Source organism: Micrasema longulum, unplaced genomic scaffold (genome assembly GCF_059751315.1).
Source record: "Micrasema longulum isolate JH-2025_06_02 unplaced genomic scaffold, ASM5975131v1 h1tg001404l, whole genome shotgun sequence".
In the NCBI taxonomy this organism is placed as follows: Eukaryota; Metazoa; Arthropoda; class Insecta; order Trichoptera; family Brachycentridae; genus Micrasema; species Micrasema longulum.
Genome location: NW_028278590.1, coordinates 157,864 through 174,467, shown reverse-complemented (window position 1 = coordinate 174,467; position 16,604 = coordinate 157,864). Strand labels below are relative to the sequence as shown.

At 32.0% G+C, this 16,604-nt stretch overlaps 1 protein-coding gene across 5 annotated transcripts in view; it reads right to left on the bottom strand.

Moving 5' to 3' along the window:
* The window catches only part of LOC148275527 (uncharacterized), a 200,373-nt gene that overhangs the window by 31,697 nt on the left and 152,072 nt on the right, over positions 1-16,604 (bottom strand). Inside the window, exons 1-2 of one of the 5 annotated variants that reach the window (XM_088235575.1) lie at positions 4,774-4,920; positions 3,197-3,461 (exon numbers count right to left, since the gene is read on the bottom strand). The exons of 3 other annotated variants lie outside the window; for them this stretch is intronic. In XM_088235575.1, the coding sequence (XP_088091701.1) occupies positions 3,197-3,233 (37 nt within the window). In that variant the 5' untranslated portion in view covers positions 3,234-3,461; positions 4,774-4,920. Of the gene's footprint in view, positions 1-3,196; positions 3,462-4,773; positions 4,921-16,604 lie in introns of those variants that run through there. One more of the 5 variants, XM_088235576.1, reaches the window with a different exon arrangement.

Sequence of the window (16,604 nt, the reverse complement as noted above, 5' to 3'; positions counted from 1 at the left end):
GTAACACGACGTTACAGCACTGTGTCCAAAGAGATATTTTAGCACAGTATATTAAGAGTCATGTGAAATTTCAAATGCTGAGATTGCTGATCAACCAGAGATTATGGATAAATTATTATTGGCAAAGAACACTAGTCGCAAGTCGTGATGCATTTAAACTGGGAGAACTCTAATTACTACTCGACGAACCCATCTACCTACTGCAGTTCATTAACAGTTACTGTAATGACGTTTTTTCGACCGTTTTTTTCGAGCTCGATTCCCGGTTAGGTCAACATGAAAATCGTTTTCTATATATTTGAAAAGAGACGAGTACTACTTTTAAAAGGAAACGGGAAAAAATACACGCACCTATTCGCCAACATAAATCAGTTCCGTACCACGATTATTTTTTATCATAGCAGAAAACAGCACGTATTTTGCAGTTTTTAAGTAATTTTAACGAAAAAAGTACTGTACAAATCATCCTTAGTAAAAACATTAACTAAGGAAATTGTGACGCACGGTGACATCATAAGTAAAAAACGAAAACAGAGATATAAAAAACCCTTATCGTGAAAAAACAATGTCATACTAAGCTACGCTTAGAATATTGTAATTGTTTATGATTGAAAAAAAAAATCTTGGACCAATTAGTTTTATCAGCAATTTTTGATTTTGTCGAAATTTTTGTAAACATGAACTAGGTTCAACCTCATTGGTTATCTACATTAATATATTAAAATAATTTTTATATTGACCCATCATGGAAACGAATTAGAAAATACTGGCTTGCAGTTTATTACGCTAACTACAACACCAGGAGTCAGCTTTTAGCTCTAGTTTTTAAGTATGGTTTTTGGATGTGATCTGGTCTAATTTTAAATTGCATTGATGCAAGGTTGAAGCATTTTATAATACCGATCAATATTGTTTTAAGAAATAGATATTTTTGAATAAAAAAAAAACAGGCATTTAGGGGATCCTGAGGGGTGGGGCCGACGTATTGGCCTCTGTCCATGCATCCTTCTCCCCCTCTTTTATTTGCATAGAGTTTGTATTCATTAGGAATATTTATAATAACTTTCCTGTATGCGCAGCTGACAGAGAGTCCCTCAGGACTCTATAACAGCAGCGGGTGCATCCTCCTCAATACCGATCAATAAAACATATTTTTTAAATAGGTACACAGATTAATTATTCAAACTTCAAAGATTGACAGTACGATTTTGCCATGCATTTTAGCAATCTTTAAATAATGCTGACAGCTGTGAAACAATGGTACATTAGTTATTTCCAAGTTGTGGGAATTGAACCTGTGACCTCGGGAATGCTAGTCAAGCGTGTTACCTAGTTCCACAATACGATAAGTCCGGAGTTTGTTTCAAATATAAAACGAAAAGTTTCACAACATTACAATTTACTTCAGATATGGTTCTATTACAACGAGCCATATGCAATGTTTATTTTTTATTAATTGTCAAAAAATTAATACCGCACTGCGAAGCGGAATAAATTAACAAACATGCTTCTTAATATAATTAATGAATGCTGATCTGCATGGAAATCGACCCTGACACTATTCTCGCTGTTTCATATATAATATGATCTTCTGGATCCGAATATGACCCGTTTTTTTGTTATATACCTGACACCGTTCCTGCTGATTTATGTGAAAGGACTAAATGATGAATTTTGAATTTACAACTAAAATTCATGGCTATAAAATTACTATCGAAAAGTGATAAAAATAGGGAGGGCTGCCACAAAAACGGCGGATGATGAGGGAAAACGGGGGATATGTTCGGATTTAGGAAATTATTTTACATAAAAATCAGCAGGAATTGTGTCAGGGATCGAAAAAAGTATTATTTGCAGTTTAATTGAATACTCCATGGCAAGAATTCGTTGACCAACATTTTTGTCAAAAATGAATTGATAAATTCTAGTTGCAGAGATGGAAAACATTTTTGAGAAGAAAATATAGAAGTCTAAGCATTAACCGGGCTTATGACCAGTCACATCCACATTTTCTCAACTCTTCCGTATCTTCGGTAAAAGTCAACTTTTGCCGAAGAAATCCGCCGGTCACCGGCGACCTATTTAATTTATTATTGTAATAGTCCTATTCAAGATAAAGTGTTTCATTTTAAATAAATAGTTAATAGCTACATAGTGTTATCGAAAAGTCTGGATTTAATCATTATACATATGTTGGAAAAAGCTCTAATAATATTCCCGAAATTTTATTTTATATAAATTATTTTTTCTACCGACCGGTTTCAAAGCTACACAAAATTCTTCTTCAAAAAGAGGCCTGTGTAAAATAAAAAATAAGCGATTAAAACAAAGTTGCTTAAAATTTATTTTGTAACAATAAATAATCATTTGTGAATAATCGTCGAATAAGCCAAAGCTAGTGCCTCAAATATACATTTCATATTAATCAATCGTTTTTAGGGACGAAAGCTATTGAATATTTTACGTTCGTTTTTTGTAAAATAGTTTTTTTTTCATTTATTTTTTGTTTTTTTACAATATATATAAGAGGCAAAACAGAGTAAACCAAAAATAAAGGATAATTATATGGCAATGAAATACATATTAACAGTAAAAATAGCAAACAAAAAATCTTACAAAAGCATGGCCTGTTCGTGGGTATACAAGAAATGTGCCATGAATTTTTGATCCTATAATAAATAGACAGGTATAATATTTTTTTATTTTTAGAAAGAGAAACGAAAATATTCTGTAAAATATTATAAGGTATTTTTTTATTTCATAGTAATTAAAAAAGGGAATAGAAATTATTAAAAAAAAAAACAATAATATTCCTTATTATTAAAGGACAACAAAATATTTCATAGAAAAAAAGAGTTAATATCTTTAGTTTGAATCCGGGATAGTGGGTGTTTTTTAAAAGAACGAAAATTTTGAAAGTTTGGGATCAATGAAATATTATCAGTAAAAAAAGAATTAAAAATTAAATTTACATGCGTATTTTTAAAAAATCGTGTTGGTATAAAAAATGGTAATCATAGCAAAATATTTCGTAACGTCCGTAACCTATCAAATAATCACTTTCGCAAGCAACAGTCAAGAAACGGTTGCAGACGAACAGTTTCATACGAAAAACTAGAAAAAATAATAATGCTAATGACTTGACACTAATCGGTTTCCTAATTTCGGATCAAAGGGAACGGAAACGAGCGCTTACTTTTCCATTTCCGGTTCCGGTGTTTCCTGACTCGCATACCGCCCCGGGGGAGTTCCCTGCAGCAGCCCGGCACCAGGGTCCAGGGTCCAAGACCAGCATAGAAGGATTCGAGAACCTTCGGAAAGCACCTTCAAGCAGCCATTTCTGGTCTAATATGGAACCATTTGGTTCTCCTCAATATCATTTCAATCCAATGTCTTTAATTTCACTTTTCACTTATTTTCACGACTATTTAAAAAAAAATATTTACACTTAAACCGACAACCTAATTAAAGATATGTTTTAATTAAATTTTATTTATAATTTCCATAAATTAAAAATTATACACAGGAAAATTTCGTCATGATCGTAGAACAAAGACGCATGTGATTTTCTTCAACTTTACATGAGAGCGATTAAATGATTTTTGGATAATTTATGTTAAATCGATAAGTACAAATATAATTTGACTGTTGGATTTGTTATATACGAGTATATATATTTTATTTTTTTCAAACCTGCAGTATAAAGTCTTTATACAACTTTTTCAATATTAAATATAAAGGAAAGGCCATGTTGCATTTTTCGCACATCTGTCATTTGTGTATAGTCATTTGAATTGGACCATAATCTAAAAGCCCTAAGGGCGTTTATAAATAAATAAGTTATTGATGTTTATTTCGTCTTTGACATTCAATATATTTTTGGTAAAAAAAATAGATGACATTAAAATGCGATTTTCTGTTTTAAAAATATGTGCGCGTAAATTAAATTAATTTATTCTCAATAAAAAAAATAAAGGTAATGAAAATTTATTAATATAAAAGCCTAACTTGACTTGTACGTACTTTTGTTTATTTATGTTTTTGTGATTTTTCTCTGAGCAAAGTTTTTTTTAAAGTAAAACATAATACATGTCTCCCTGGACTATTTTTCCGATAGTCAGAAAATAATTTCAAGCATATTCATCATAAATATAGATAAAAATTACATTAATTTTGTTTTTATAAAGTTTTTTTATTTATTTTATTTTGGACGAATCACATAATTAGTTCTTATTTTGAATTCGATTCACAATATCGGTTCTTATATTGTTTTTTTTTAAGGTAGCTGAAGTGTACAATATTACTTTTTCTTTTGAAAGATAGGATGCGCAATATTGGTTCTTTCTTTGAATGAATATTTTTTTTAAAAACAGGTGAAGGCAAAAATATTACTTCTTATTTTAAATTATGTACATATTAGGTCTTATGTTTAACGAATATTACAGAAAAAAGTAACAGTTAATAGCAAAAATATTAACTCTTATTTTAAACTGTGCACAATATTAGTTTTCATCTGAAACAATTATTTTTTTTGACAAAGAGCGGAAGATTATAAGTTTTTATTTTAAAAGATGTACGAAATAATGTTTTTTTTCTAATTTTTAACGAATAACACAAAAAGTAACAGTTATTTTGAACGATGCGTAATGTTAGTTTTTATTTTAATTATTTTTTTTTTAAACTAGCCGAAGAAAACAATATTAGTTCTTATTTTGAACGAAGCACAATTGGCACTGAAGTTGACATGCGCACCACTTTCCACTACCTCCTTACCTAACTCTATTCTCTCATTTCTTTACTCAGAGAGTGGTTGAAAAAAACTTTCCCATTCACAAACGGTCGGTTCTCTTGACCCGAGAATTAATTAGATCCAAACGTATAATTCCACCACTTGTTAGCTGTGTGTGGAGCGGTTAACTAATGGTTATTTTCGCACGGGGCGGCGCGTCGTGCCGCGGCTAGGAGCCAACTGGCAATCGTGCTGTCGGCTGTCGGCTTACCGCGAAACGCCAAACTGAAACCGGTGGGGTACAGTTAAATTAGTACGAGACTTGAACCCGAGACTTAGCGGTGATCGATCGACTCCAGCGATCGACAATTAGCTGATCGGCTCATTACTATCTATTTATACCTACATTCATTCTATGACAGTATAATATTATATTTTTAATTTCAAAAACATGTTTTACTTTGTGGTATGACATTTCAAACTCAATATGTCCTGATGATGAAGAAGTAACATCGAAACTGGTTGACGTTTAACTAAAAGTTGAAGTAGTTTATACAAATTTATAAGCAAATAGTGTATGATATTCTATTAAAATTCTGCTTATGGATTAACTTATTTTTTTTGCATAGGATAGACGGGGAGTTGAGCATCAATTGCAATTTTATAAATCCGAGTGTTTTGTTTGTTTGTATTTTCTTCACGTCGCAGCGGAGCAACCGATCAACTTGATTTTTAACATAAGGATGAACGAAGAGCTGAGAAGTGTTGCAAGCTACCTTTTATTCCTAAAACAAAATATCACTCCCTCTGGAAAATTCTTGGGAGAAGAATCAACTCTTTATTTACGCCGTAACGGAGCAACCGATCTACGTGACATTTTGCATACTGGTACAAGAAAAGCTGAATTTTAGTTTTATGAGCTAATTTTCATGCCGAAAAAAAAACCTTTCTTCAGGAAAATGAATGAATATTTTAACAGAATAACGACGCTACGTTGCCATAGACTAACGGTTCGTTGTTTTTTATTACACAGCGATATTTGGAGGCCCAGCAATTGATACAGGCTACTTTTTATCCCGGAAAAAAAATATCGATCCATCGGGAAAAATCTAATTGTTAAACGATAAAACGAATTAACGAACTAATTTCTCCCTAATACCACGCGAGCGAAACGCGGGTAAAAGCAAGTAATTAATATTAACGTACCCAAGAGTTTACGTATCTAATTTTTCTTTTTCAATGACTACAGTAAAAAGCTAACGAAAAGCAAATTTTCTCAAAAACAGCATGTTATTTGGTAAAACAAAAGGTTGTTTTTTTAAATCAACTATTTGTAAGAATAGTAATTACTATTCTGAATACTGTAACCAAACATAAAAAGTAAAATCAAAATGTAATTGGTGATTAAGGTAATTATTCTTGCTTTATAAAAAACGAATAACCATTTAGATATATTATTATTCTCATCATAAGCGAAAGCATAAAAAATGAGATTAAATTTAATAGCTGTTTTTTCAAATCTGCGCTGACAAGGAAAACAGAGTTGGTCTATAATTTAGAATTTGTACGAATTTCGTGTTGATGTTTTGATTATGTTCAGTGAAATCTATTGAAAAAAAAGATTTGACTAAATCAAGGGTACCAATATATTTTACTATCCATACATATGGTAATCGGTGGACATCTAAACTTAAAACAACAATCACAATAATTAATCATAATATCATAAAAATTAATGACTATCGTAATGGAGTATACGGTAAAAACACATTTTCATTTTTGGTTGGTAATCATTATAACAATTTTCCTAGCCGCACTTAGTGGTGTATGGGATATTGAATTGGTACTTCAATTGCAGCGTATCTGAATTTTTTTTTACAAGGTAAAGTGATCAGTATTACGTTTCAGGTACTAGCACAGGGACTGTAAAATGTTGCAGTTTTAAACCTCCATAAAATGTAATTTTCATGTCGACCTTGCCTGGTATCAAACCCGGGACTTCAAGCATGGTAGGCAAATGCGCCTACCACTACACTACGAAACTGACTTATCTCTAATCGATTAAGTTTATCAGAATTCAATTTCGGACACATACGCAATGCATAAATATTTATACAATATCAGGTCGTTTTCGCGAGAATATTAAAATGCTTGTGGCGCATGTAAAAATAAATAAATATTGTAAAGACAGGATACTGCGTCTCTTACAACTATTTTATATTAAATTAGTTGTATATTGAAATTATATGAACTTTTTAAAATATTTTTATTCATTTATTTAATCCAATATAAAATACAAATACATAGTTAGCAAAAATGTTTATACTATAGGTAGGTACATTCAATATATATATATATATTTATGAATATAGCCATTCCACTGGCTCACAGGCACGTTCCGGAGTGTCAGTGTATTATTTATTTTTACATAAATGTACATAATTTGACATCAATTGTGTAAAAATTAAAAAGAAATAAAAAAATTAAAAAATTAAAACATACCTATATCAATAAAACGAAAAAAGGTTTTCGAGAAACTAAAATTATATTCTTATATATGAAACATATTCCTCAGCTTCTTGTCTAGTCTTTTAAGCAATCCATTTATGTACTAAAGCTTTAAAAATATTGTTTTTCATTTTGTTTGCCAATATGTCATTGCTTAAAATAGTGTATGGCTTAGGGGCCAGAACTGCACGTGCACTTAAGAAAAAATGTACACTTGTCAGTAAAATAAATTAGCAGATGTTACATTAGATATGTGGTAGCTTAAATCATAAAAACAATGTAAAAAAACGTAATGGCATGAATAAAAAAAAGGTTAAATGATGAACATTTTAAATATTGTGTACATTTACAAAATTATGTAAAACAAAAAAATGTTTTTAAATTCAAAAAGATAATTTTTTCGTAAATAGACACATGTTCTATTAAGTAATATGTTTTTTTGTCTAAAATTTCATGAAGTAGGTGTTACATATTCCATTTTTTTTTTTGCACTATTTATTTATTCAGAAAAATCAGCCAATTCATAAAAGTACCTAAATAAACCAGACTCGAATCGAACTACAAAAACACAAGCACGATCTGCTTGCCACTGCTCTACGCAAGATAGTTAATCAATATTATTTTTAAGAATGCGAGTATAACTTTTTATTCGTTTTTTAATTGGCCCGGTTTTCGTTGTGTTTTATGAATAAGCATGATTTAACCACGAAATATAATTATTTCATTTTGCTTTGAACGAATTGCATATAAATTGCTAATAAATTATGCTGTTATTCTGATAATTTTCCACTTAACTAACTACAAAGTTACTTTTTAATAACTATTAACTCTTCGTACAAAAAAAGGCATTTACTTTGGAAAAAATAGATATATTAAAATTAAACGAAATTATCTTTTTCGTTTTGTTATTTCTAAATAATTTAATTGTACAATCATTTTATTTGGTATTTGGCATACATGGGCGCTTCTGTGGCATTAATTACTAAGACACTTTTTTCACGCAAGGAATTCAATTTAATGTAAGGAAAAAATGATTGGGTAAAACGTCAAATTTTTCAACGCTTATTGTACTTTACCCTGAGTCCACGCGTATGAAGAATACAGATCTGTGTGTTAAAAACAAAATCCCAGACGAGTGTATTCGACTCGCTGGCTGTTCTCATGGAAAAATCCTGACTAAGCCAATCGAGTGGAGATAAGTACGCCTCGTTGGGTAGTAGTGGACGCATTTACCTTCTGTTATTGAGGCCCTGGGTTCAATTACTGTCAAGGGGGATGTATGCAAGAAAAGCGATTTGTTTATGAATGTTGATAAATCGAAAGTTATGGTTTTCGAAAGGGAAGAAAATATAACTAAATGTGAGATCAGTGTGAACGGAGATATTCTGAATCAGGTAGAATAATTTGTGTACCTGGGAAGTATGTTTACTAGGGATGAAAAGACCGAGAAAGATATTGAAAGGAGGGTGAGTGCAGGAAACAGGGTGAACGGTGCACTGAAATCTACTTTAGCAAACAAATGTTTATCGCGGGAAGCTAAACTAGCAGTACACAACGAGTTCTAGTGCCAACTTTAATGTATGGGAGCGAAGTATGGAATTGAAAAAATTATGATGAAAGTTGGTTGAATGCTGTCGAGATGCGATCTCTTAGGCGAATGTGTGGTAAAACAAAGTATGATAGGTGCACACATGTCGAGATTCGTGAAGTGTGTAAGGCTGATACATGCATTATCGACAGAATCAAGAAAGGGGTGCTGCGTTAGTTTGGACACGTGGAGCAAATGGACAGCATAATAACGGCTAAAATAATCTACAATGCGAGTGTTGATGGATGCATAAAACGAGGAAGACCGAGAAAGATATGGCACGAGCAAGTCCATCAAATACTTGAAGATGGACATGTCAAAAGTAAGAATAATCGGCGTGCGTCCATGAGAAGATGTATGAATGTAGAGGAAGCGAGGTCTGTATGTCAAGATATAGTGATATGGCGTTTTATCCTCTCTGCCTACCCCTACGGGGAAACGGCGTGATGGTTTGTTTGGATGTAAAATAATCATTTTAATGTATTTTTAAATTGCAATATTTCATTATTCCTGAACTGGTTACCTGAAGAATAAAAATAATCATCTTACCTTCATGAATTAGATGATCAAACCAAACCGCATTTGGTTTACTAAAGCAGTACCCTATGCACCACTGGGCTCGAAAAAGGGATGGAGATTAAACTGTACTGTAGTTTGACTTCTTAACCCCTTGTGTTTTTTATGAAAGCGTTTAAAAATAAATTAACACATTAGAAATATCACGATACTATTATTTGGGCCCGATGGTGCATAGGGAAATGCGTTAGTAAGAATAACAATGTGGCGTATCTTAATCGTCTGTTGCATGATTGTAATGTAAACTGGAACTGTACGACCACCTTCCGATTTTTTTTAAACGTTGACTTTGCCAGGAATCGAATCCGGGTTCTCATGCAAAAACAATATGTCGACGAGAAAAACGATTAAGACTTAACGGTTTATACTTCATTGTATAAAATCGCATTAGTAAGTTTTTCATAAAATAATACTTTGCAAATTAGTTTCCGGTGAAGTTAGATAGTAAATAGCAGTTTAATGGCTCTAATTCACAGTAAACGTGTGTGAAGATAATATATTATACATTTCATAGAAATATATTTACCATTAAAAATCAATAAGAGGAATCTGAAACGCTATGTTTTTTTATCATTCAAAAATGTTTTGCTTCCTTTCCCATTTTCTAAAGCGAAAATTCATTAACTGTAAAAATATTTTCGTTTTTTAATTACGAAGCAAGAAATGTTTCGTGAATGAATTGTGTTATAATGTATGCTGTTTGGTATTCTGTCTACGTCTGTCTATCAGGCGGACTAAAAAAATAATATACATGACGACTTGTCTACAAAACATGGAAGTAATACTAGTGTACATTACAGCTTCCATCTTTATACAAGATTATAGCAATACGATTCGAGTATTCACTAAACTTATTCTGACTAAACAGTGGCTGAAAATAACACTCTCGAATAAAATTTGAGATGTAAGTAATTTATTTTCATATATTTTGATAATTCAATAAGAAAATTACAGTCTTTTAATGATGGTTCAGGTTCCAAAGACATGCTACAAATATGGAAAGAGAACACTAAAATATGTGGTTCCAGTTATGTTCAATTTGTTGATCATAACACAAATGTTTATCACGTTGTTGTTGATCACAGATGTTTATCACGTTGTTGTTGGTCACAGATGTTTATCACGTTACTTATTACGTTGATTGAAAGTCTTCAAAAATGAATTTATTTAACACTTTACATACATATAAGGGAGGCCATATTGCCTTAAGAATATTTCTTCCTACCGACCCAAACCGTTCAGTTTGAGCAAAAAAGACGTATATGGACATAGTTTTAGGTAATAATACAAAATCTTATAATTTTATACAAAATTTTAAACAAAAATAAACTAAAAATCTACACTTTACTATGAGCAGGGGAAAGGGGATAGGAAGGAATAAAAAAAGAGATAGGAAAAACTCAAATATATAGATTGTGACATTTTAATCTTGATTTGATTGACAGGCGACGTGGCGCAGTTGGTTAGATGGCCAACTGTGAAACTGACGTTGCGGGTTCGATTCCAGCCAGTTGCAAGAAAAAAATCCAAATAAGATTTTTTCTCAATTGGTCTGGGTGTTGTGGTGTATTTTTCGTTACCACCTTCCGTATTCCCTCTTTCCCACCTGCTGACAAGCCTCAAAATAGAAGCTTAGCGGGTTATTCCTTTTTTTTAATGTTAAAAGAGTACTCTCGTAACTAGAATGAAGAGATAGTCCATGGCTCTCTCAGATAAACGGGTAAAATGAGATTATTCAAAATATTACGAATAAGTGATAGAATGTGAATGTTTCTTGTATACCTGATACTGAGCCAGTGTAGTTGCGTGCGGTGTTCGGCAACCATCACTTATCCATAAAAAATATTTATCGTGTCGTTAATTACCGACAAATGCGGCCATTGTGATTGAGCCGCACGAGAGACAGGGGAAAAATAAGAGAATGGCTGTTTAAACAGGATTTTCCTGTCTTGTATTTAATTTTCGATTTAACTTCCTCCTTGATCGATTCACATTTTGTTCCTTGAAGAGGAGATGGACTCCTTTTTAATGACTAAATATGTTTAATTAGTCGCCGAAAGAGATTAGGGATGCTTGTTCCATTGCGTCGTTTTGTGGGGTGGCCATGGTTTTAGTTAAAAACTAACAGCCATATACTTAGCTAGTGTTATCAGAAAGAGTCTGAATTGATAAACAAAATAATCAAAAAAGTTGTATAGAATATGCTTTGGTTAAGGAATGACTACTTGAGTTTTTTTTTTTTTTTGTAGAACTATCTAAAAAAATACATTGACCCTTTAATCCCTAAGCATAGATTTAGTAGAGTTTTCGAACTTTTTCTTTTTGAATTATGTTATTTATAGCTTAAAAACAATTACGTATTTGTCTCGGCTTTTTTTTAAAACTACATAAAACTACATAAAAATACATTTAAAAAAAAATAGTGGTACAACTTTATACCATCAGGAAATTGCAATATAAAAAAGTTATAATTTTTTCATCATAATTAATATTAAAAAAAATAAATTATAAACCAACATTATAATTTAAAAAAAAATTACATTATGATAACATTGAAGTTTAAAAAAAGAGTAGGAATTTTACACAACCAAACAGGAGTCATTTTTTGGACTAAATTACATCAAAATGGCCAAAATGATTTAAAACACCCCAATATGTACCGACAGTGATTAGTTACATCAAATTCATTCACATATAAGAAATAGGGGTTAAGCACATTACAGAATTGAATACAAAAATTTTAATGACGATATTATCAATTATCCTTTGACGCATATTATTAAGCATAACTTATTTTACGCATTTGGGATGCCTTTTTTTTCTATTCAAATAAAGTTAGTACATATTAATTTACTCGCAATTCGGGTTCGCGGATCTTCAAATCTGTACAAAGATACATCTATTAGTATATTTTTTTCAGTCAAAAAAACATTCAACCAGCCAACAGTCCATGTACTTCATAAAAATATAGGAATTCGAGAAGTAATATAGGTATAAAATACACTATTTAATTGTTACAGTTTTTAGTTCAAGTGGTTTGACTATCTTAGCTAGAATAAAATGGTTGCGTTCAACTAATGCATTGAACCTCTCGAGAAAGCAATAAATTAAAATATTATGATATCTTGATTTTCCACAGCGGCGAGCTTTGATATAATTAAATATATGTATGAGTTAAATGAACGAATTCATTATTTGTTATTCAAAGCAAACATGTCTAATGAATTGATTAGCAAAATTCATCTAGCAAAATTAACAACAGAAGCGTAACGGTAAGTTGAGTAAATCGAATAATACTCATGACAAACTTTAAGTAATATAATAGAAAGCGGTGGTCGTGTTTAGGCAATCTATACGCCACCCATGACCACCCAAAAATCTATGTTAAAAATAATTCATAAATATCCTGCTACCTATCTATCCGATTTACTGTTAAAATACGGCAGATAATATATATGTTGACTGTTGAATTATGCCTCATCTACTTTTAGGGCACAACGAAACTAAAAATAATAACAAGATATTGCTCTAACGTGGATTATTACATAAAAACAAAGAGGACCAAAAAAGACACAGCATGACCAAATTTAACAAATACTTGAAGATGGACATGTCAAAAGTCGGAATAATTCATGTGAAGATGTATGAATGCAGATGAAGCGAAGTCGGTATGCAATGGCAGAGTGATACGGCGCTATATTATTTCTACCTAGTCCTACGGGGAAACGGCGTTATCGTTGTAGAACAGTAGGCACTACGAAACGAAATATTCTTTCCACTGTTTTGTATGAAACCAATTGTACTACACAATCAATTGCGCTACACTACACAACATTCGCATTCACATGCGACGTTAATATCTATTGCATAGAATTAAGAATAGTCTAGAAACCGCATATGTACATCAAACAGAAGACGGTTAAACTACTCATAAATGAGTAGGTGTACGTTTTGACCCATTAGTTTCTTTGTAGACGTCGCTCAGTACGCAACTCCTGATTTAAATTCAACTATGCCGTGTTGTGCCCTTTTAAAGTGCAAAAATACTGCTAGGATCTTCAAGAAACAGGATGGTATCACATTTCATGTGTAATTAGCAAACTGATGTTTAAATGGCAAATGATTACTTAAAAATGGAATTATTTTTCTATCTTTCAGATTTTCGAAGAAACAAAATGGAAATTTCGTTAGAGTTACCAGGGTATTAAATTTGTTTACCCTACTTTGCTCATTTAATGAAAGAACTAATGAAAAATAGACCTCGGATGAAACAACGCCGTAGAGGTAATTTGAACGACTATTATCTTTAAAGCATCAAATATTATTTAACATGATATAAAAATATTCGTTTTATGTAAAATAAAATTTGTTTTACATTCTAAGAAAGTTCATTAATTCAATTACTGTTATTAAATGACCCTTTACTTATCTACTATGTTGTGTCAATCAATATTTCCGCGAGCACAATAAAATTTTAGAGAAATTAACAGATCGCTTTTTTTTAACTTTGCATTTGTGTTATGATTATTTTTTTTCCCATCAAGCAACATTACGCGGCGACATCACGAATGCGCGCGGCGAAAATAGGGCATGGTAGGGGGATTATTGGACAGAGTCCAATGTATTCAAATATGATTCTACGCATCTTCTGGACTATTCTTAATTCAATGGTACATAGGTTTATTCCACTTTTATTTATAAATTTTTACCAGTGACCGGGTTTCGTCATGACCGACATCGTCAGACTGGTGGGAGACTCAAACAATTTCTATGTTATATTAAAGTGCAAGCAGGGGTTGTAAATCATGATTTTATATAATTAGGGTAATAAAAGCATGATTTACAACCCCTGTTTGCACTTGTATATAACATAGAAATTTGTTTAGTCTTCCACTAGTCTGACGATGTTGGTAACGACAAAACCCGGTTACTGGTAAAAATTAATAAATAAAAGTGGAATAAAACTATAAACGTATTTTTATTATTCTAATTAAAATGTAGTTCCACCAAGAAATGTCAGTAGAAAAACTCAATCCAAGAAAATGTTACACGTTATTATACACAATAGTACAAAGAATATTTATTGTTGCTGCAAAGCGCCGCGCAGTACTGCGCCGCGCCGCCTTAGTGTAATATGACCTTTTTAGTGAAGTGAAGCGCCGTGCCGCTGAAGTGTCGCTGAAGTGTCGCTCCGCCGTTGTGTGGTTTAACCTTTATATTCGTCAAATTTCACCTAACGTAACGTATATAACAATAAAAGAATACGGATAAGATACAATTAATTCATACGCCATACTAACAATCGAACATAGTTATGCAGAAAGCAGCTAGCCATAGAAAAGTGAAACTGAGAAAAAAACACCTTTGTGAAAAAGGTGAATAATCATATCTACACAACAGTTGAAATGTTTTAGACTTTAACAAATGATAAACTTTTAACAAACAATTGCAAACAGGAATCTAATTATGTATTTGACCAGTTTTAATGATTTTTAAAGCACCATAAGATTTTTTAGTCCTGTGGGAGTTTTCTGCAAATTGAGAAATGCCAATTTTGTGATCGACACTGTTTTCAGAAAGTGATTGATGCAGTTTTTTTTGTATGAAAGCGGTCTGGCTGTTTTTAGCAGAACACAGAATAGACCTTACTGCACTTGATAACACCAGTATCTCATTTTTTCCAAATTTTTAACTGGCTGCTTTCTGCATAAATACGTTTAATTACGACTTTAAAAATAGAACTCTTGTGTTTTTCGAGTTCAAAATGGAATATTTGACGTTTTAATCATAACTTTTCCCTCCAAATCCATCAAAAACACATAACTTACTCCAATAATCGTTATTTTCAACACAGGCAAGTGGAGCAACATAATTAGTACCAAAATGCAGTCCGTTATTTCTAGAATGTTTTTCCAAACATTGAGTTATTGATCCCAATATTGCCACCATAATGCTTAATGCTCCCATGTGGTTCTGGAATAGCAAACTTGGGGTTTGGCGCATGGCCCATTTTTCAATTTCATTATAACGGCACGTTCAAACCATAAATCCTGCATCGCCGGAGACGGTAAAAATAATAATTAATGAATTATGAAAACCTCGTACAGTGGTGGTGGGCGCGTTTGCCTACCATTCTTGAGATCCCGGATTTAATTCCCGGCAGGGAAGACATGAAATGAATAAGGCTTGAAAGGTGGTTCAGTAACCCAATATTTTGTTCATTTATTTATTAACATACATAAGTTTATTGTACATTATTTGAGACATAAGTCCCAACTCCATGAAACCAAAAGTCCAGTGTTGAGATGGGACGATATTTCATTGTTCCAGAGCCGCGATTATGAACGGCTCGGTATATACAGAGATGGTATAAACTATATCGATATTTATGTACAAAAGTGTGTAATTTGTATGAGAATTCAAAATATCTTCACCGGTAACCGGTAATTGAACATATTTAGAAAAAAAATTGTAAACATATTCTATTTTTCATACAGAAAACACAATTTTACTTTGTAGATAAAATTTAAGATAAATTTTAACTTCTCATCAGAATACGTACCCCGGACTGGCAGTTAAATCGTGAGACTTACCTTAATGTAACAGTGATGATCGAAATACCCAAAAATATTATCCACTTATGTTCATAATTACGACTAAATAAAAATCTTAATTCAAATTAAGGTTAGCATAAATACCTTCAAAATTTTCTTCCACATGACCAGAGAATTAATGTAACTCACCTGAAACAAGAAAAAAACATGGTAAATTAAAAAATAACGAAAGAAAAAAGATAAAAATAGGGAACTTAAATAGGTTCACGGGATCTTTTCGTGAAAATTAAGATTTTATTTTTAAAAAAATAGTATGGAACGTGTCATTCAAAGTATTGTCCATCGCTAGCGAATACTTTTTTCCTTAATTCTGGCAGCATACAATGCTATCTGGAAAGAACGACTCATATTTTGAGATTATCCACGAATCGAGCCATTTTTTGACAACTTCATAAGAATGGAAGTGCTGCGGCCAGGTCACGAGTCATCGATCGGAACAAGTGGTAATCGGAAGGAGCAATGTCCGGTGAATACGGGGGTGGAGAAGGGTTTCCGATTCAAAATTACTTTGCCATGTCTCTCCTAGTATTGTGGCCGTTTTCCCTTCAATGCTCGGCTCAAATGCATCAATTGTAGTCGATAGCGATCT